This window comes from Rousettus aegyptiacus, unplaced genomic scaffold, assembly GCF_014176215.1.
Source record: "Rousettus aegyptiacus isolate mRouAeg1 unplaced genomic scaffold, mRouAeg1.p scaffold_m13_p_9, whole genome shotgun sequence".
NCBI lineage: Eukaryota > Metazoa > Chordata > Mammalia > Chiroptera > Pteropodidae > Rousettus > Rousettus aegyptiacus.
This window is the reverse complement of record NW_023416312.1, coordinates 15,504,991-15,528,137: the sequence shown is the minus strand read 5'-3', so window position 1 is coordinate 15,528,137 and position 23,147 is coordinate 15,504,991. Positions and strand designations below refer to the sequence as shown.

The 23,147-nt window shown below is 34.6% G+C and overlaps 1 protein-coding gene across 6 annotated transcripts in view; it reads right to left on the bottom strand.

Annotated features, from left to right (window-relative positions):
* Positions 1 to 23,147, bottom strand: part of IL1RAPL1 (interleukin 1 receptor accessory protein like 1) — a 1,213,847-nt gene that overhangs the window by 5,563 nt on the left and 1,185,137 nt on the right. For all 6 annotated transcript variants that reach the window (XM_016159491.2, XM_016159489.2, XM_036226767.1 and 3 more), the window contains one exon: positions 9,896 to 10,039. In XM_016159491.2, coding sequence (XP_016014977.1) covers positions 9,896 to 10,039 — 144 coding nt within the window. The remainder of the gene's footprint in view (positions 1 to 9,895; positions 10,040 to 23,147) is intronic.

The following is a 23,147-nucleotide window of genomic DNA, read 5'->3' as shown; positions in this document are numbered from 1 at the left end:
CTATGTCCTGAGAATTTGCATTTATAGCAAGCTCGTAGGTGATGCTACTGCTGGTTTAGGGAATATACTTTGAGGAACTCTGCTCTAGGACAGGGTATAGGCATCTAGAAGTCTCAAAGACATCAAAAAACTGCAGTCAGCAGTCAGGTAATTGACCAGAGCACCACAAAACCTAAATACTGTAGCATCAGCTCCATGATAATTGGTCCTTATACTTATAGGGCGTGTGCTCTCAATAAAATAGCTAAAAATTTACACTTTCATCAAAAAGGGGATAAATTCTTGCCTAGAATAATATATACAGTTAACCATATTAAGTTTAAATGAACCCCAGGAATTGGTGCTATGGCCTCAGTAAGTTTTCTATCTCTTTATGTTATCTGGATAAAATTACAGCATTTAAGCTAATATCTCTCACATAAAAATAAATTGCTCACATGCAGATTATCCTGGTAGTAAATATGGCTAAAAATCTCTTGTGAGCATCTGTATCAGCATCCTCAAATCAATGAGACACTTGGTCGATATTCAATTCCTCTCCTTTCCTAGAATCTAGGTCAGTGTAATAGTAGACTAGGCATATATTTGCCAGCAGAAGGAAACTCCTGGTTTAAAATTTAGAAACACTGTGCCAGATATCCTACTACATTTAACAATGTTTTTTTGACTCAATATCATATGATTCTTGTGTCTTTCTTTTTCCCAATTACTAGCTAAATATGAATCTTAGGAAACATCTCTTAGATTTTTACAAATATCCATAAGAACATATATTGACTAATCCTGATATAGATGAGCTTCATATGACTGAAGAAACTATGAAAAATTGATATTTTTAACAATAGAAAAAAAAAAGTTATGTTAAGCCTTTTAAAAGGTAGGTATGTGATCTTTTAAGTCAACTTAAGTTTATAAACAGCTTAAACATAGTCAATAGGGTGGTACAAGAGTATATTTCTTATTCTGAACATTGTTCTCTAAATTTTGTTTTCTATAATTTAAAACCTCAATTATAATTCTATTCACTGCAGAGATGGAAAATACCTGGAGTCCACGCTCTTTGTAATAATCTTCATAAACTCAAATATAGTCATTAATTTTTCTCTTTCCATGACTTTCGAGAGATTCTGACTACCACATCACACAAAAAATGAAAAACAGGAATGATACCAAAAAGATGGCCAAATAAGACATCCCTTGTATGCATCCTCTCATTCATGGCCCAGAGCCAGTCCTGCTTGCCCAGAAACCCAACCAGGGAGCAGGCAAACGCCCTCCTAGGGACCTGGCAGGAACCACACCCATCCATACATCACTCAGCCTGCTGACTGAGGACCCAACTGTGGACCCAGAAGTGGACACTTGTCCAAGTGCTAGCCTACTGAACAACTTACTAGAAATCAGTCACATCTACCCAGGGATCAGATAGGATCTTTGTCTTCCTGAGACTCTGGCAACATTCTTTCCAACCATGGACCTTACAGCAGACCCAGAAACAGTGTCAAACCTGGCTCCAACCAACCATGACTGTAATTCTATAGGCAACCCCACTGGTCTGGGGAATAGAGGGGAGGAGTAGTTTACCTGCTAAAATTAGTATATAAAGACTAGACAAAGTGTTTGCTTCTTAAATGCATAGGCACTAATATAAGTGTACATGGATAAAGAAGAATCAGGCAACTATTACACTACCAAAGAAAACCAATGAAGCTCCAGTAACTAACCCCAAAGAAGTGAAAACCCACGATTTGCCTGACAAAGAATTCAAAATAATAATCTTAAAGAAACCCAATGAAATGCAAAAAAAAAAAAAAAAAAAAAAAAAAAAAAAAAAAAGGAAAGACAAACCCAGGTAGATAATTTAACAAAAATCAGGATAACAATATAGGAACAAAATGAAAAGTTTAATAAGGAAAAAGATAAAATTAAAAAAAAAAAAAGAACCAAATAAGTACAAATTAGTAGTGACAAAAGTCATGGAGATGTAGAGTATAGTATATAGAGTGAGTATAGTGAGTATATAGTCAATATTATTGTAATGGTAGTGCATAGTGCCAGATGGGTGATAGAGTAATAGGGGGATCACTTCATAAATTGTATAAATGTCTAATTTTTTAAATTAAAAAAAGAACCAAACAGAATTGCTGAAACTGAAGAATACAATGATAGAACTAAAACATTCAATAGATAGCTTCGAAAATAAAGTTGGTCATGCTGAAGAAAGAATCAGAGAACTTGAAGACAGAACATTTGAAATTAGATAGAGGTACCAAAAACAAGAAAAAATGAAAAAGAATCAAGAAAACTCTTGTGAATTGTGGACACCATCATGTGAACTAACATTCACATCACAGGAATCTCAGAAAAAGAAGAGAGAGAGAAGGTGGCAGAGAGTTTATTTAAAGAAATAACAACTGAAAAATACCCAAATCTTGAGAAAGAGATGGATATCCATGTACAGGAAACTTAAAAGACATAAAGCAAGATCAAACTAAAGGAAATTACTCTGAGACATATTATAATTAAAATGCTAAAATTCAAAGACAAAGAGATAATTTTGAAAGCAGCAAGAGAAAAATGACTCATCATATACATGGGAACCCTCATAAGGCTATCAGTGGATTTTTCTGTAAAAACCTTCAAGACCAGGAGGGAATGAGATGAAATAATCAAAATGATAAGAAAAAAAGCCAACCAAGAATATTATAGTCAGAAAAAGTGTCCTTCAGAAATGAGGGTGAGATAAAGACATTCCTAGACAAACAAAAACTAAGAGAGTTCATCACCACTAGAATGGCCTTACAAGAAGTGCTAAAGGAAGTTCTTCAAATTAAAATTAAGACACTAAGTAACAAGATGATAACACAAAAAATGTAAAACTCAATGGTAAAGGTAAACATATAGTCAAAATAAGAATACCCTAATACTTTAGTGATGGTGTGTAAATCACTTTTATCTATATTATAAACATTAAAATTATTAAAAATAACTTTAGCTACAATAATTTGATAGTAAATAAACGATATAAGAAAATGTAAAGTATGACAACAGTAGCATAAAATGTAGGTGGGAGGAAACTAAAAGTGTAAAGTTTTATATAAACTTGAAGGTAAGTTGTCCCAATCAATAGGCAAGCTGCTTTGCTACTTGAAGTCAAACAACTAGTTCAAAAGAATTTTCTCCTTCAATTGACTGAATTAACTACTATATTTTTATAAAAAAATATATTTGAAGGGAAAAATAAGCTTGGATTCTGGAGAGTTAAGAAATAAAAATTTGAGTTTAAAGAAATCTTGATGAAGGAAAATATGGAACTATGTATCAGGAATGAAAAAGTAGTTTTGAAAAATGATAAATAAATATTTTTCTCCTTCATATATGAGAGGATACTTGTCAATGCTCTTTCGGAGGACTGAGTTTGGATTTTTTAGAACATCAAAGGTTTTAAGAAAATGTAAATTTAAGGCTCCCTTCTCAAGAAAAGCATGGTTGCTATACTGGATCTGACCATATAAATGGCTTGAGATCGACATTTGGATCTTTGGGAGATTTTAACCTTTAAATGCCTACTAAATAGTTGTCAAATGTTATTGGTAGGTAGCCATTTTTTTAATTCTCAAATATTTATAAGTCATATATGAAAATGACTTGTGACAGATGGGTTACCAAATGGGTTACCAAAATGAGACTGGAGGAAGGCTCAACAATAAATTGTGTATTTCATCTTAGAAGGTGATTTTCTAATTTGCATGTGGTATATTAGCAAAGAAACATATCATCATTAAAATTAGCACTGAGGTAATTAAAAAAATAAGTTTTTAAAAAATTAAGCCAGATTTGCCTTCATATGCTTTTTCACATTTCCAAGATATAATTTTTCCAATAAAAACTCTGAATAAGTAGGTGATATATCTTGAATAAACAAATATTAGTTATATGAATTTAATATTTTGATTTCATGATTATTGAATGTCATCATTTTAATAAATTTCACTTTTCATTTCAATCCTTCCATGACAATGTCTGGCAATTATATTCTAAAATAAAACTGCTTGAGTTTTACACTTCAAAAATTTTACAATATTGTTTTCGTTTACATGTTCTGTTATTTGGCATTTTTCTAGACTATTTAAATTCATAGGGTCTCAAACACTGAAGTGTGGAAGTGATTTAAAGATATATTGTGCAGTATAATGGGGGAAAAAAGCAGCTGAGCTGAGCTCAAATCTTGACTGCCTTTAGTTTTTTTTACTCATTTAAGATGATTTTTATGGCACTTTCCTAAAGATGTCTAGGATTAAATGACTCCTCATCATAGCAAAATGCTTGGCCCAAAGGAGGCATTCAGTAGATATTAATTTCCTTCCCTTGCAACCTTTAGAAGTCAGTGGGCAGTGTAGATGTTAGAAGTCTCGAAAGGGTAAGAGTTAGCAGAGTGGTCTATAGGGAAGACAGAGTTTGGGATAAGAAAGCTTGATTCCTATCACTTAGCTTACAACTGGACAAGTTGTATACCAAAAATAGCTACAGGTCTTTCCTGGAACTCAAAAACATATTCTAGATCAATCATATGTATGGAAATTATCTAATCAACACCAGCAAAAAAAAAAACAACTACAGAAACAAAACCCTATAGGATTTCTAAATGATTTACAGAAGTACTATGTTCCACTGAGGGACATGAGGACAATAATTCCTGAAACAATTAATAGTAATGTCATAATTGAAGGAGAAAGAAAAATGAATTATGTGACTTTAGATTGCATAGATACCAACTTGTTTCATATGCCTAAAATGGAATAGATGTCAATATTTTCCAAGAGTTGGGAGTAAAGATTACAAAAGATTACTCTAACTCATTTAGTCTTATACCTGTAACAACTTTCAAAGTAGAACTAGAGATCTCTTTCTGCATCTTGAATGTAGGAATCATATAAGCAATTATAGTGTTTTTATAAGCTTTCTCTGCCATCATTATGAGTTAGCATGCTTCTTATACCTCATAGTCGGAGGGATATAAACAAAAATAAAAACAAAAACAAAACAGTTTACACTCTGAGGAAACAAACATAAAGTAGAGCCACTTGTCTAGCATTAGGTCCTCTCCAAAGAATGAAGCCTTCGGACTTCATTCTTTATGAACTTATTACTTATGAGTTCATAATTTATAAGTTACTCCCTAATGAAAACTTCTGCAGTACCTTACTGACATCTACCAATATAATCACCACGTTAAGAGAGCTGCTGTTTGCTTTTGCTTTTTTCTCCTGTTAATAGACTACTTATAAGTTTACAACCATGTTTTTATTTAAATGTGTTATATTTTTTATTTGTAGAGCCAGTACTAAAATCTCAACATCTTTGCAAAAAATTGGAAGTAATAATTCTTTCTTAATGATTTTGTCTTGAGCTTTCCTTTCACAGAAATAAATAAATGAGATAAGGGATCTTGAATTCACAATGCTCTACAAGTAGTAAGCTTTCAAAACTAAGTGCTCATAACTCAAAGTGAAAAGGGCTATACTAATAATGTGTCTATAGTGCCATTTGAGTAAAGATGAAAGAGAAAATAACTAGATCTTTGGACTATGAAGGAAATCTTTGTTAAGTTAGAGAGGAAATATGAACTGTATATGAGAGAAAAAGACAGAGATAGAGAAGGGAGGGAGGAGAAAGAAGAAGGAAGGAAGAAAGGATTACATTTATACAAGCTTTAAAACAAAATGGAAGAGAACCCCAGGAAAAAGCATGGAGGAACAAAAGAATACGATATTGTTATGATAACTATTTTCCTTATAATTATTACAGCAAAAATGGTGGGATACTGTGTTAGTATAGGTTCTACTCTAAAGACAGTAGGTTGTCTTTATCAAGATGGTCAGCTAGCATTTAATTAGAATAAGGCAACACTAGAGGCAGCCACTACCAGCACTTCAACTATCTTTATTTCTGATCAAAAGTAGATGCTTCATTAATTAGCACAATGAATGTTAGAAAGCAAGTTTCATTGCTAAAATTAGTGCTTTTTTTACTAAGTATAATGAATCTTAGAAATGGACTGTCCATGGTGAAATCAGTGCTATTCAAGACATATGGATTATTTAATATCATTTAGAGACACATCACACCCCTACAAGTATCTAGCAGGGCCAGCGGCCTGCCCCTGTAGGGAAGCTGTTCCAAGCTTGATTTTATTAGGCTCCAGGGGAGGCCACTCCAAGATATCCCACAATGGTATGTTGATTATTTTGAATTAAAGTTACTGAAGAAATGTCAGAGCAAGAACCTCTGACCTCTGTCCCAATAAAAGCAAGAGATAAATCTATGTGAAAGGTACCCTCTCTGCACCTGGAGGACACCCCGTATTGCTAGAGTTAATTAACTCAGGGCCAAATAATCTGTACAAACAATCCTTGTTGCCTCTTTTCTAATTTACTACTTTGTTTAAATTCCTCATTAATGAATACCCAAACTTCACTTCAATTTCTTTCTAATTAGCACTAACTTTTTTTGTGTGCTGTCAATTTCTCTTAAATTTATTATTTGTCTGAAAGTATAAAAGGTACCTGGTTCAATCATTCCTCTGAGCCTCAATTTATGATCTGAGCATTATGATTCTCCCATGCACATGTATTAAATTGTTTTCTGTCCTGTTAATCTAGTCTTGTGTCAATTTTATTATATTATTATTAGTCCAGCCATAGAACTAAAGAGGGATATGGGGGGATTCATCTCCTGTGTTCTAATGAAAAATATTCTTAGATGTCATTAAATGATTACCCTAATCCTGCTGCTAGAATATCATCATATTTGCCTCAGGGGAAACTTTCTTGTAAGGTTTTTTTTGGGAACACACACACAACAGAGAGTTAGAACATCTTCAAGTTTATAAGTTGGGTTACATGCTTGTTTGTTAACAAATGTATATGCAGCAAAATTTGTCCAAATTCTCTTTTATTATATTATGAAATCAAGGAGGTGGGGAGCAGCTAATCTTCTCCTAGCACTAACCATTATAGTTACCTCATTTACCCAAAAGGACCTGAGAATTATGGATGGCTGCTTTGTCTTGTGTCAGTTCTCAACAGCTGTGTTTGTCCAAAGACCAGCATATCATTTTAAATGGAATTCTGCTTGGTCAAATTCCATGGGAGTGGCAAGGTTGCAAATGTAAGTTGGGTCACCCTGTAATGGCAATTGCTGTCTGAGCTAAGAGTGTGGAGGATAAAATGGAGAGGTGGAGAATGAAGGCTAAGAGGGTGGTATAAGAGACATAGACAAAGCAGTTGCAATGAAGAGTGAGGGGAATGTCTATTTTCAAGAGGTACAATTAACTGGCCATGACGATTAATTAGAATTGGCAGACAAAGAGAAAGTAAAGTAAATGAGGTAGAGGATGATATAAAACTTTCAAATGCAAAATGGAAGATGGCAAGAAATAAGTGTGGGAGGTGATTTAAAAGCTGGGTTTGGGAGCTATCATGGTGGAAATAACCACTAGGGTACCAGAAAAAATGATACTAAAATAACGGAACTGAGAGAAGGACATTTAGGATTTATTTGTGCATAAAGGTAATTGAACATAGGGCTGTAAATGTGATCTAGAAAGGTAGGCATTGCAGAATTTGAAAAGCGCTAAGGCTTGAGTCCAGGGGCAACAATAAAATGTAAATTTATGTAGAAGGGGACACAGAGGGAGCAAACCAAAGGGGTAAAGCAGCAATCTGTTCTATCTTAGAAAAATAGAATATTTCTGATAAAGTAACTGGCTGCATATGTCCCCCGAAGCCAAATACTTCCTCTCCCAGTCTGATATAATAGCTGGAATTGTTGGGATTTGGAGTCATTTAGACCTGGGTTTAAGTTTTGTTTTTCTGGTTGTGTGATTTTCTGAGTATCAATAAAGTAGTCAATACAGCATTTTTTATTTGATAAATATTCAACAAATAGTCAATGAATCTGTTATTATCATATCACCATAGTAAGAAATTACTTCAAAACATAAGCTAAACCTTCGTTTCCTGTTCCCGACACTTTATTTTCCTTACTTCCAAGAGTATTTTATGTATTCTCCTTTTGGTGGAGGTAAGAAGGTGGTCAAGATAAAGACATTGCTCAGTTTTGACTTTCAAATTACATTTTTTAAAAGCCAAGTCAAGAATATGAAATGCTTGGGGTCTCATCTTAACAGATATCTCTTCTTTGGAAGATGAAAAAAATTGAGGAAAAGCGAGGAAGAATGGGGATTTGATGATGTCAGAGAAATTCTCCACCATTGTAGGAGAGTAGATAATAACAGCAAGTGTAGAAGAACCCAATAGGATATTACTATGGTTTAGAGGGATCTAAACCATCTAGAATCTTCTACCATTCAGAACATTAACAAATAAAAACTGCATTTAAATTGATAGTTTGGGTAAAATCATTCATGTCATTCAGAACACAAAATAAACTAATATAATATTGTATGTCAACTATAATTGAAAAACTAAAAATATAAAAATAAAATAATAAAAGCTTTGGAAATGGACCTATTTTCAAGTTCCATCTTGGCTACATGCAGTAATATTTGTGTTTATCTTCTTCAGTAAGTTATTTACTTCTCGGAGCCTTAGTTGCCTTATCGGTATAATGGAGATTATAACATTGATCTCAGAATTTTTTGAGGCTCAGCAAAAATTATTTTAAGAATGCCTAGCACATTGCTTGGTACCCATTCAACAATAGCTCTGACACTGGCAATTTTCTTACATCTCTTTGAAGCAGTAGCAAAATGTTTAATCGTTTGTATGAACATGCAAGAAAGTTAGGAACAAAGAACAAATAGGCAACTCAGCACTTAAAAATTAAAAGAGAAAAAAAGTTTCGCTACAATACAAACTTCACCCTAATAGAGAAGGAAGTAGTGCTGGGGATGCTCTTCACAAGTCTGACAACCTATAGTTTTACCTGTGGATTTATTCCAGAGGCCCCTGAAAATGTGGTAACATGGGCAATTGCTTCATTTTCTTTTGTACCATTTAGTGCAAAACTGACAGTCAATGAAAAAAAAAGTTTATAAATATGAAGAAGAACCTTTACCATCCTCACTATTTATTGTTGATTTGCATATGCTTCCTATATCACAAGTTTATCTTACATGTGAATCACTTTCAAATGACCAAAAAGGAAAAAAAAACTTACATCCTCTAATGGGTGGTTTAAGGAGTTCAATTTTTGGACCCAAAATTCCTCTTAGATTGTATACATATTCATCACTGACCAGAGGCAAGTATTAATTACTATTTCTATGAAAACAATATTTACTTATCCAATTTCAGCAAAACTATTAGATGTATTATTATGAAAATAATGTGCTTGTGCACTTTCTTATCTGTTGGTTGACATTGGGAGTAAAAATTAGCTTGTCTAAATACAGCTAAATAAACAGGATTGAAAAGACTGTTGGATGAATTCTAAAACATTCAGCACAGTTTATTATAACTGATCAGTTTAAACAGGGAACGAATTGAGATCCACTTCAAACTAGTAGGCTAGGGAACACAATTAAAAGAGACACTCCTTGTCTATAGAAAAGTAAAACTGATCTTTCAGTACTGATTACAAGGTAAGAGAAAATGAACACACTGATAATATTGCAATCAGTATTTATAATTCACAAGTGCTGTTTGGAATATGATTCTAAAAAAGGTAGGTGTTGCTTTACAATTTTCAGAGGAATATATCTATGGACTCCAAAGTATCACACATAAAAGATGAATTTACGAACCAAACACTGAAAGATTCTAAGAGCTGCTATCAATGGTTACATAGGTAACTTTCCTTTCCCCTAATAAAACAAAGGAAACAAAAAAGACTATTGAGAAAGAACATTAAAAGAGGGAACTTATCTTACCTCCATCTAGCTCCTCAGTCCCAAAATGATTCCTGTAGAAGAGCATGATTTCTATTTTGTAACATTTGTATATGGTCACCAAACAAACAAGCAGCAAAAGGATAGCACCAAGCCCTCCAGCAAGTTCAACTGTGTACATCAGCTCTAGAAAAAAAAAATCACGAGAGTTATACCATATTTACATCCAAAATCATAAATTCAACTTGATTTCACAGTTTTGTAGGTGAGACTAGATGTGGGTAATGGATTAACACTACCACTTCTCTCTCTGCATGAAAATTTGACCTTTTGATAACTTTCTAGCTTTGTTTCCTTGGTAGCCAGATGAGGTGGTGTGTGGTAACTGTTGCTAAGCAACATTGCTTATGGTAAAAACGAATCCATGTTGTGATTCCATGTTGGTGGATTGCATTTTAATTGAGAAGTATAAATACCTGATTGGAAACAATGATTTTGGGCTTGCCTGAGTGCAGTAACTCTTACATACATACACCTTGTAGGAATCCTGCAAGTTATGCTTATGGGTTTATAAAAGAAATATTGGTTCCTGTTGATATAAAACTTTTAAGTCAGGAGGGCTTCTGAACTCACCCAATGTGAATCTATCCTTCTCACCTGATCTCTCACCTAGGGTTTGGAGCTAAGGGAAGAGGAGAGGTCAAACAGCACAGTTCTTGAAGGGCAATTTGGAATGTTGTATGGAGTGTTAGGTGGACCACCTAATTAATACTGTCTGCTGGCCTCTGCCATGAAGTGACTCCTGTCCTATATCTTTCTGAAGAAAGTGGTGCTAATGTGGCCTATGATAGCTTTGAAGCTGAATGCTTACTTGGGTTTAAGAAGTGGGCCATCTAGTGGATGTCACAGCAGATTATATTGGTATTTTCCTTTCACTGTTACTTTTTTTTCTTTTCCTTTGTTTCTCCTTTCACTAGGCATATTACTACATTCTAGCCAAAAGGATTTTTCTTGCCATTCACTGTATACAAATTCTCTTATATCTCTTGATTGTTTATGTTACATCAAAAAATTATCAGGTAATTTGGGGGATAAAAAATCACTTCTTTTTTCTCCTTTAGAACTCGTGGACATTGTAATAAAATCAAGGCTACTGGTATTTAAACATTAAGCCAGAATGCAGAGATTTTGAAATTTACTTTAACTAATTGCTTGTGTATGCCTGTTGTCCTTCATCAAAATAATCCAGATGTTGTTACTGATGGGTAGCCATGATTTCCCGCAGTTGACAACTACCTTGAAAAGTACTAGTTTGCTTAATTATCATTAAAGATAAATATTCCTGAAATTATGGGTCTAAAATAATGGTATTTTTGATTCTGTAACTTAGACTCCGCCAATGGGTTATCCGATTTTGTAACATAGTCAATGTAGGCTTAGACTTATAACTTTAAAATAACGTATGGATTTGCAGTGACAACTACTCTTGGGTTACAAGATTCTTCCTGAGATCTTGAAATGGGGTGAAATCATCAGGAGTGAAGTGCAGTATCAGTGTTAATTTGAAAAAGTTTAGTCATAATTTTCTCACAAGGACATTTTGTGTGTGTTTGCATGTGATGTCACTTTTCCTGTAATGATTGCAGAACAAAATTCAGCCATACTTTTCATCATCTAGTCCTTCATTTCTAATTCAACAGTTTAATAAAACACACACATAACTACTGTATAATCAAGTGCATTTTCCTGCTGTTATTAAAATTAAAAGGCACATAGGAAAAAATCTTATAAAAAGTGATTGGACTTTATGAATTTAAGAAAGAAAAATAAAGTGAGCTATTAAATCTTTTAGAGTCTAAGTAAATTAATAATAAGTGTAAAATATTGAAAATTACATCCACAAAATTTTTATATTTGTATTTATAAATATCAGACAGCCTTATCTGTTGACTCTTGTGAAGGACTACACAAAATAATAGTACAAAAGTACTAGGAATGAATATTGAAACACTCTTCAGTATACTGTTTTCCTAAGACTGTGTGAACAGAAAGGGTAAGCACGTAGATAATTCTGTGGCGTACATTGAATCTTGTTTTCTCAGGATATGTGTTAAATTCCACTGCACATAGAAGTCTGCATAAAACTCTAACTTATGCCCATAGGCTAATTTATACACCAAAAAAATCTGATTTAAATTGCACTGCATATGATGGGAAAGATAAGCATTTGGACTATGGTTTCTGTTAAGATTCATTGTTTTCTAATTTAATGCATTAAATGGTTGGAATTCATCACTCTAAAAATTCTTGCATGAGAAAAGAAATGGAAAAATAATGGAGAATGCTTGTCTTCTACTTCCCAACGTTGCTAGTGCAAGAGCCCAATGATACTACTATATTAGAAAATTTTAAGTGGTTTCTAATGAAGCTAAATACGAAGCTACCCTATCAGTAGCAATTACACTCCTAAGTATTTACCCAAAGGAAATATGAGCAGATGTCCACAGGAAACTTGTACAAGAATGGTCAGAGTAGCTTTATTCATAGTAGCTACAACTGGAAACAACCCAAATGCTCATTAATAGGAGATAATGAACAAACAGTTGTGTCCATATGATAGAATACATGCAGCAGTAAAAAGAATAAACTACTGATATGTGCAACATACATGAATCCCACAAAATTATGTTAGATGAAGGCAGCCAGACACAAGGTAATATTTTTTGTATAATTCTATTTAAATGAAGTCCAAGAACAGGCCAAAATAAACCATACAGGAATCAAAAAATGAATGCTTTGTGGATGGGTGACGGGAAAATTTATTGGAAAATGGCAAGAGGAAACTTTCTAGGGTAAAAGAAATATTCTGTATCATTTTTTAGGTGTGGATACACAAGCATATACATTTGTCAAAACTCATTGAGCTGAACACTTAAGATCTATGCCTTTTATGTTAATCATACTTCAATACTTTAAAAGTTTGATTTTTTTTTAAAAAGAGCCATTGTATGGTTCTTGACTTTTTCTGTCTGACTTATTTTGCTTAGAATGGTAATCTCGTGATCCATCTATGTTGTTGCAAAAGGCAATATTTCATCTTTTCTTGTGTGGGATATAAAACTGAAAGCAACAAATGAACAAGACAAACAAAAAGAGACTCATGGACACAGACAACAGTTTTGTGGTTATCAGAGGGAAAAGGGGGTGGAGAGATAGAGATGGGTAAAGAAGGGTCAAATATATGGTGACAGAAGGAGATTTAACTTTGGGTGGTGAGTACACAATGTTATATATATATATATATATATATATATATATATATATATATATATATATATATGATGTATTACTGAATTGTACACTTGAAACTGACATAATTTTATTAACCAATGCCACTCTAATAAATTTAAGTAAAAAAAAGAGCCATTATAAGTTTTAACCCAAGGTCTATGTGGGGAGAAGCTATAAAGAAAGCTGGGAGTCAGGAAAGCTGCTATGGTGTAGATATGTGCCCAGGCAGACAGTGATTCTTCTGTGCTGCCCCTAAACACATCCTTTGATTCTGAAGGCATGGAATTGGGCCTGGGGATCTAGCATACCTTACACACCCAGATCACATCAAACAGCTCTTGAAACAATCAAAAACTGTGACTGAAACATAATCCTATTAATCTAATTAGCATAATTTTTATTTTCTTCAGATGGTCTCTGGTCTTCTGGTCTCTGTACACTTTAAAAAATCTTTTAAAAATCAGATATGTGTAAGCTAGAGAAAATTGTATAAAAGTAAGTCCTTTATATTTTTAGAGAAGTAATTGTCCAAATGTGAATTATTCCTATGTCTAGATGTCCGGAGCCACTCAAAAAATTTTGTGCACTACTCGAATACACTATTCACCAGGCCAATCAATACTATTGTCTGATATGTAATGAGAAATAGAGAACAGGGTTATGTAGCTTAGAAATTACAAAGTGGTCTTGTGTCAAAGGAATACATTTTCAAGGTACAAACAGATGAAAGTTATATATACTTAGAGTATGGGCAATAAGCAAGACCAAGTCTTCTGAGACATATGATAGTCATTTACTAATGATGGGAATACCAAAAACTGGTCCAAAGAAACAGAATTTACATGAAGCTAATTGATCCCCAGATCCTGAGAGTGTCTCTGATTTCCCCCCGATATTTCTGTAGTATCACATGCAGAAGCATAGTGTTCTTATAACATCCTTGGAAGTCAGAAAAGAAATGTGTCTTTCCCCACAGTACACACACCAGTGCTTGTTCCTCAGTTACAACATTATTTTTAGGCAAGAGTAATTTATATGCCTCCAAATTATAAATATGTGCAGGTTAAAATTTTTCCATTTGATTTAAGTTACTCACATCGGTTTATATAGCATGTGTAAACTCTCTCAAAGAAAATGGTGTATTAGATTTAGTTTCCACATTTCTTTTGCTCCAAGCTGGACACATTCATTAATATGAGTGCTACCCATTATTGCTTACACATGGGAAGACAAAATTACTAGGGGTTAAATTCTGTTACAGTTAAAAGAAATGACTTGAGCCCACTGCTATATTTTATCTTTACATTACAATGTGAAAAGTGTTGCCCCAGCAAATGTCATTTTCCTTTTGAAATGGAATCTGCTTTTCAGCTCAAGTTCAAGTTGCCTGGAGTGGCAGCATTTAAAATATAGAAAGATTCCATTTCAGCACAATTCAACATCAGAGGATGGATAGAGAAAGTGCAGACCTTTTAAAATCTGTTTTGCCTTTGTGTTATTTTATTAAAATGATAGACTTTGCCCCCTTTAAGGGACTGAGACTGAATATTGAAAATTGTAAAGCAAAATTTCTAGGTGAAACCTAAGAGAAACTAGTATTTGGTTAAATACAACAAATGAACAAGTGCCAAAAAGTTACATTTAAGGGCACCAGCAGTCATTTAGTTACAGGCAATTAACAATAGTCCTTGGAAAGCTCCAGTAAGGGCTAAGGGAAAACACATTGATTATTGCTGCAGTGGTAGACTGCTTTTGGAACAAATTGCTTCAATTTGAAACTAGATTTGCTACAAGCATTTTGAACAATGACTATAATTTTTTCTTATCAAGACAGTTGGACCAAGCAGCTCTTTAAAAGAAACAGCTAATTAAAATAAAGTGCATGCCATCTCTTAGTATATTGGGTTACATTGCAAATAATAAATACATTTGGTTTACACTAATGTTGCTACAATTAAATAGTACAGTTTGGGATCTTTTTTTAAAAAAAATTGGTATGTATTTGGTGTTATTGTGTGCAAACTTTTTCTGCTAGGTATCTTTGAAGAGGTAAAGATGCTAACAAAGTTAAATCAAAGTTTATGTGTATTTTTGAACTCTTCACTTGGAGTTTTCATTGTGCAACTCTATACATATATAATCTTGTTTAAAGTATAACTGAAAATTTTAGGTGGCTTATTCTTCTCTAGTTCATCCTAGAATTGACTCATTCATTTATAAAGTCCTTTGAAATGCTCTGCTTCGATTTATATGCAGAAAAATGCAAGTTTGTAGGGGAAATGCATGATAGACAATATAATGATCCCAGTTTAAATTCATATGCATATTTATTTCTTTGGAGCAGTAACACTTATTTGTTCCTGGCAGGAGGATAATTATACTTAGCCTACAAAGATATTCAACTCAATTCTATAATACATCAATGCAATTTAGACGCAGTTAAATTTTTTTTGGTAACACATTAAGAAGCTGAGTTGCTATTCATATAATAGCAAGAAAATGTTTTGGGAAGGTATAAACTGGCATGTAAAGACAGCAGTTTTGCTCATGTAGAAGTGCGTTTTGGAACAAGGCAGGTATAGCGAAGTATAATAATAATAATAATAATAATAATAATAATAATAATAATAAAAAATGAAAATGGTCTCTGAATGTAGCGGCTTGATCTACGAACTAAAACAAACATTTGGGCAAAATGTTACTTTCAAAGTATATATTGCCACTTTGAAAAGAAGTTTTCAGCCAAAGGACCGAATTAGCTTTAACTTACTGCCAATAAGAATGCAAATATGATCAATAGCTAGGACCCACCATTAGGCCTAATCAGACTAAGCTCCTATGAGCTTTTGGAACTGAATTGTCACATGTTAATAAACTATTAAAAGTGAAAAATAAAATGAAAGACTAGAAGAAAAAATGCATCATTCTCTATAAAGTTTGCTAGAGCCCACCCTTGGAATGTGATTTCGCTCTTCCCAAACAGATAGGAAGGGTGTTACATTTTTTTTCCTATGAAGTAGAGAATATTCATAAATGTTATGTATTAAAGTATGAGTTAAAATGAATAATGAGTGTAATTGAATAAAATATGAATTCATGAGTTCATATTAATTATAAATAAATTAATAAAAAGGAAAGTTCTTCTTTAGAATAGAATGCTAATTGATAAATATAGAAGGAATGACAGAGTTAGGAATTATTATTGTTTTGCCATCCTAATAATTGATTCAGGCAAGAATTATCAACAGAGCCTATAATTACTGAGTTAAAGATTGATGAGGCAGGATATTCATACCATCTTAAAGTACCTCCCCACTGATTATTTATTAATAATTAAGAGGAAAATGGACACTATCTTAAAGAAGTGACCAAAATCAGCATCACTAGTAATGGAACAAATTGACTTCATGTACCTCCAGATGTGACACATTAAGAAGGTACAATATCATTTATGTAGCACCCTAGCCAGAAACAGGTAAATATCCAAAAAAGGAGAAAGTTATCAGAGAAACTCAACTGAGGGACATTCTACCTTTCAAAAATGGCAATGCCATGAAAGACAAAGAAAGGCTCGAAATGATCCCAGATTAAGAGACTAAAAGGGCAACAACTAAATGCAATGCCTAATTCTGGATGAGCAATATAGTGTAATAGATACTATTGGGACAATCTTTGAAATTAAAAATAAACTATATATAATAGCACTCTATCATTTTAAATTTTCCTGAATTTGATAAATATACTCTGGTTTTGTAAGAAAATATCCTTGTTTTTAGGGGATTCACATTAAGAATTTAGTCACGATGTCTGTGATTCACTCTCATGTTGTTCAGCAATGTGTGTTGTATGTTATATATACAGAGAGTAGCTGTATCTTTTTGTTTATCTATCTAGACAGAGATAAGACAATGGTGGCAAAACGTTAATTAGTAAATCTAGCTGGAGAGACTATTTTATGCAGTTTTTCTGTAATGTTTACAGGCTTTTTTTTCAAAATAAAATGTTAAAAAATACAAGACAGGTCCAATGGGAAGATCACATTATTGCAAATGTTACTGTAATTAGAGTGTATTTGGGGTTGATTACTTTTGGATTAAAATGTTATTATTTACAGAGGTTCCAGTCAAGATGGCAGAGTAGGTATATATTATGCTTGCCTCTTCTTATGACCACATTAAAATTACAACTAAATTATAGAACAATCAAAATGGAGAACCATTCGAAGACTAGCTGAACAGAACTTCTATAGCTTAGGATATAAAGAGGACACAATAAAACTGGTAAAAGGGGCAGAGACATGGAACAAGCTGATCCTGCACCCGCATGTTGTGGTTGAGCATTGGAAGTGATATCTTGGCTGCAGAGGTTTCCCTGCAGGAGTGAGGAACCCCAGCCGTACACTAGGGCCCCCAGCCCAGAGTTCCGGTGCTTGAAAAAGGAGGCCCCACAAAATCTGGCTATAAAAATCAGTGGGAATTCTGACCATCCATCCAGGTGAGATGAAAGGAACTGGGAGACTGAGACATCCTGTTAAAGGCCTGCACACGGATTCACTCTCTCATAGACACTCACCCTGGGCTCTGGTGGAAAGACAGCAACTTGGGAGGCCTCAGAGACATACATAAAAAGACAGCTGTGTGGCTTTTGGGGGAGGACTGGAGGGGCAGCCACCATTGTCCCTATGTTGAGCTCTCCTGTGCAGCCTGCAGCAGGCAGGCGCCATCTTGCCTGTGTTAAGCCTTCTCCATACAAGGCCAATTCTGAATCTGCATTGGCCTGGTGAGATTGGCTCTCTCCACCCAAGTGACTCCCTGAAACCCCACCCCACCAAACTTAAATTGCCTGTGGCTATCTCATTGATTGACAACCAGCCCCACTCTGTGCTCTTAGCAGGGAGGCTCATTAGACTGCAATCAACAGGCCTCAGCTCTTGCACACCTCAGGAATTAGCTGGGTAGCAGGCAACCAGCCCCAGCCTGAACTACAGTATCTCTCGAACAAATCTTGGCTGTCTGTGGGTCTGAGGCAGGTGGTGGCTAGCCTCAGTGTAATCTGAGACATTTGCAAGAGGTCACAGGCTCAGGACTGGCATCAAATCTAAATCTGCACTGGTTGGGTAAAATCTGTTTGCTTTACCCCAGTGACTCCCTGGGACCGTGCCACAACCAACTCCTGTACCACCCAAAGGCTCTTGCATCTACTGAGTCTAATGGGCAGCTGGCAGGGAGCCTTAGGCCTTGGGCTGCCCTGAGCCTTTTGCTAAGCTTCCCAGGCCCAGTACTGGTGGCAGCCAACCTCAGTTCAATGCATTGTCTCTCTCACTTGTCTCCAGGTCCAGCACAGGCAGCAACCAACCACGGATCACTTTGTAGCTCCTACCAGGGAGCCCTGGGTGGTTACAGCCAGTGGCTGATCTTGGCTTGCATGAGAACCCCTCCCAAGGAGCCACAGAACCAATGCGCCCAGAGGCTGGCATCATACCACATCAGAGCACTACCTGATTAGCCTCATGAGCAGCACACTACAAGGGTAGTCTCAACAGGTACACAAGACCACTGAGAAGAATCCCACTGTGTGGGGTCAACCCCCACACAGCAGCTCAGATGCTGTAACTGTGACCATTCCTCACGGCCAGTCAGCCTGAGAGTCAATGTTGCCCAATAATGTGCTAATGGCAATCAAAACTTAACTACAATAGGAGAACATGCACAACTCACACAAGGGACACTCCAGAAGCATCAGGCACAGGTGATAAGGGAGATTGTGCCACTGGGTCACGAAGGACACCTATTGCATATGGCCACCTGGCCAAGACAGGGAGATGTATCAAATCTACCTAATACATAGAAACGAACACAGAGAGACAACTAAAATGAGGAAACAAAAAACATGCTGTAAATGAAACAGGAGAAAACTCCAGAGAAAGAACTAAATGAAATGGAAGCAAGCAACATATGAGATAGAGAGTTCAAAACACTGGTTATAAGGATGTTCAATGAACTTAGGGGGAGAATAGATGGTCTTGGTGTGGATGTCAATGGAAAGACAGTAAGCATAAAAAAAGACATAGAAATCATAAAAAAAGTCACAAATGAAGAATACAATAACTAAAATGAAGAATACATTAGAAGGAATCAGTAATAGACTAGATGAAGCAGAAGATCAAATCAGCAATTTAGAAGATACGATAGCAGACAATACCCAATCAGAACAGCAAACAGAAAAAAAAGAAAATAAAAAGTTTAAGGGACCTCTGAGACAGCCTCAAGTGCATTAACATTCACACCATAAGGGTATCAGAAGAGAGAGAGAGAGCGCTAAGAATTGAGAACCTATTTCAAGAAATAATGACTGAAAATTTCCCTAACCTGGTGAAGAAAGTAGACATATGAGTCCGGAAAGCACATAGAGTCTGAAACAAAATGAACCCAAAGAGGCCCACACCAAGACACATCATGATTAAAATACCAAAGATTAACAGCAAAGAGAAAATCTGAAAAGTCGCAAGAGAAAAGCAGTCAGTTACCTTCAAGGGAGCACCCATAAGACTGGCAGCTGATTTCTCAAAAGAATCTATGCAGGACAGAAGGGCCTGGCACAAAATATTCAACGTGATGAAAACTCAGGATCTACAACCAAGACTACTTTATCCAGCAAAGCTATCATTTAGAATCGAATGACAGATAAAGAGCTTCCCAGACAAGAAAAAGCTAAAGGAATTCATTACCACCAAGCCAGTATTACAGGAAATGTTGCAGGGATTTCTTTAAGAAGAAGATAAAGAAAAAAAAGATAAAAAATGTAAAGAGTAAAATGGCAATAACTACATGGGTATCAACAGTTGCTTTAAATATAAATGGACTAAATGCTCCAATCAAAAGATAGAGTGGCTGAATGATTAAGAAAACAAGACCTTACATAGGCTGCCTACCAAGAGACTCACTTCAGATCTAAAGACCCACATAGACTGAAAGTAAAGGGATGAAATAAGATGTTCCATGAAAATGGAAACAAACAAATAAACAAACAAAAAAAAGCTGGGGTAGCAATACTTACACCAGACAAAATAGACTTTAAAACAAAGGCTATAACAAGAGACAAAGAAGAACTCAATTATCCCACTTCTGGGTATTTATCTGAAGAAACCCCAAACACTACTTTGAAATGACATGTGAATTCATATGTTCATTGCAGCATTATTTACAATAGCCAAGATATGGAGGCAACCTGGGTGTCCATCAATGGATGAATGGATAAAGAAGAGGTGATATATATATGTATATATAATGGAATATTACTCAGCCATCTGCAACAACAGGGATGGACCTAGAGGGTATTGTGCTGAGTGGAGTAGGTTAGATAGAGAAAGACAAATACTGTACTATTTCACCTACAAGTAGAATCTAAAGAAGAAAATAAACAAAACAGAAACCAACTGAGATACAGAGAACATTTAGATGGTTGTCAAATGTGAAGAAGTTGAGGTTTGCTTGAAAAAGGAGAAGGGATTAAGAAGTGGAAATTGATAGTTACAGAATAGTCATGAGAATGTGAAGTACAGCATAGGGAATATAGTCAATAATATTATAATAACTATGTACAGTGCCAGATGGGTACTGGATTTATTGGGGTGATCACTTTTTAAGTTATATAATGTCTAATCACTATGTTGTACATCTGAAACTAATATCATATTCTAACTTAATTAAAAATAAAACAATTTAAAATCTTAACATTTGCAATGTCATAGATGGACCTAGAGGACATTATGCTAAGTGAAATAAGTCAGGCAGAAAAAGACAAATACCATATGATTTCACTTACATGTGGAATCTAAGGAACAAAATAAATGAACAAACAAAACAAAAATAGACTCATAGATACAGAGAACAAACTGGTGGTTGCCGAAGGGACCAGAGTTAGTGGACTGAGTGGATAGGTGAAGGGATTAAGAAGTACAAATTCGTAGTTACAAAATAGTCACATTGGATGTGAAGTACAGCATAGGGAATATACTCAGTAATATTGTAATGGCTATACATTGTGCCAGGTGGGTACTAGAATAATAGGGTGGATCACTTTGTAAATTATATAAATGTCTAACCATGCTGTACACCTGAAACTAATATAAAATAAAAAAGAAACAAATTATTATTTACACTTATTCTAATGTAATCTGTAAAAGCCTTCAGTTTAATTTTCTAAAAACATGTCCTAACCTTGGAATTTTCTTCAGTAATTGTTAGCTGATTACATGCTCATGGAAGAAAGTCCAAACCTCTTGTGGTGGAATTCAAAGTCCTTCACTCCTTTAATTGAAGCAGTCAATTAATCTCCAGCCAGAATCATCCCTCCAAATGTGAATTGAATTTGACATGTTTTCCCAATGCTGTACCAACTTAGAACTTCTCCTTTCCATTGATCAAAACCCTACCAAACCTGCAAGGTAAGGCTAAAATCTACAATTTCAATGAAGCTTTTCCAACTAAAAGTGATTCATCTCCTTCGAACATGTATTTTCTATAGCTTTTTTTGTGACTTATCAAATTGCATTATATTATTTAGTTTTCTTTATGGTTTTACCTTCTAAACAATTCCTTTACCTTTGGACCTCTGTTTTGGCTGTTCCCTCTGATTAAAATGCTCCTTCCCAGATTTCTGCATGCCTCTCTCTTCACTTCTTCAAGTCTTTGCTAATATAACACCTTCCCAATTTTATCTACTGACCATTCATTCCAAGTCACAAACCTTTGCATCCACTTTTCTTTCCCTACTTTTATGTAAGCATTTATCACTATATAGCATAATATTTAATTTTCTTATTAATAAGTTTATTATTGTTTGCTATTTGTCTTCTCCCACTGTAATTTAAATTCTACCAGTTCAAATTATTTGTCTATTTTGTCCATATTTTTTATCGATCTACCTAGGTGCCTTGAAAACTATCTGACACATAGTAGGTTCTCAAGGAATATTTGGTGAATAAATGAATGACTGGATGAACTAACTCAATTTTCTAATAAAAACTTAAGATTTTTGTGTATTTCCTCTCTAAAATTCCAAGAATATCTCTGTGAGCCATTTTGACAGCCAACCAGAAGGTTCAAGCAACTGATGAAGTATACTTATTAATATGCAGTCCATTCATTTGGTAATAAAAATTATTTTAAAGAGAAATGATCAACTTCATAGAATATACTTAGCAATGTTCTTTCATTCATAAATCCAATGACAATATAGTCTTATATGGACTTATAGAACTAGAAAAGTTTGTATTCACTGGGCATTTAGAAATAAATTGTGTATTGTTTATACCTTTGATACTGTTGTTCCTTTTATCCTGTCATTCACTCATTCACTTTCTTTTTGTTTAGTAAGTACCTTAGATGTGCCAGGAGTAGTGCTTTGAGTTTCAGTGATAAAATAATGAATGAAATATGTTTCTTGCCTTAAAGGAGATCATGTCTAGTTGCAGAGTCAGGCATGCAAGCAATTATTTTAAAGTAAAATAATAAAAGCTAATATTTATTGTGCACTTAAGTGTCATTCTGCCAGGCCTTTTGTATGGGTGTAAGAAATACTCTATTATAAGTATCATAACCATAGATGAGCAACTCACTTGGGGTGTTTGTGCATGTGTATGTGCATGTTTTTGTTTCTGTTGGCTCTTAGAGATGTGGATTGGGCACACTGTGGCACAATGCAAGGCAATGCCTATAAAGCTTTTTGGCAAGTAGTTTGGTGTGGAGTACAGGGAAAGTGAATGTATGCTATGATGGGTGATGATAGGCAAATTCATGTAGTGATTTCTCAGCTATAATATGTTGTTTTTTTCTACTTTTCAAAGCAACTAGCATGTATGTTATCAATAAATATTTGTTTGAAGGAATCAGAGTATCAATTAAGCCAGGTTTCCCAAAATTAGGTCAGAGAAATAGGACAATTATTCTCCCTAGATTAAAACTGACATAGTTTTTAAATGTATGATGTGGTATTACTAAGA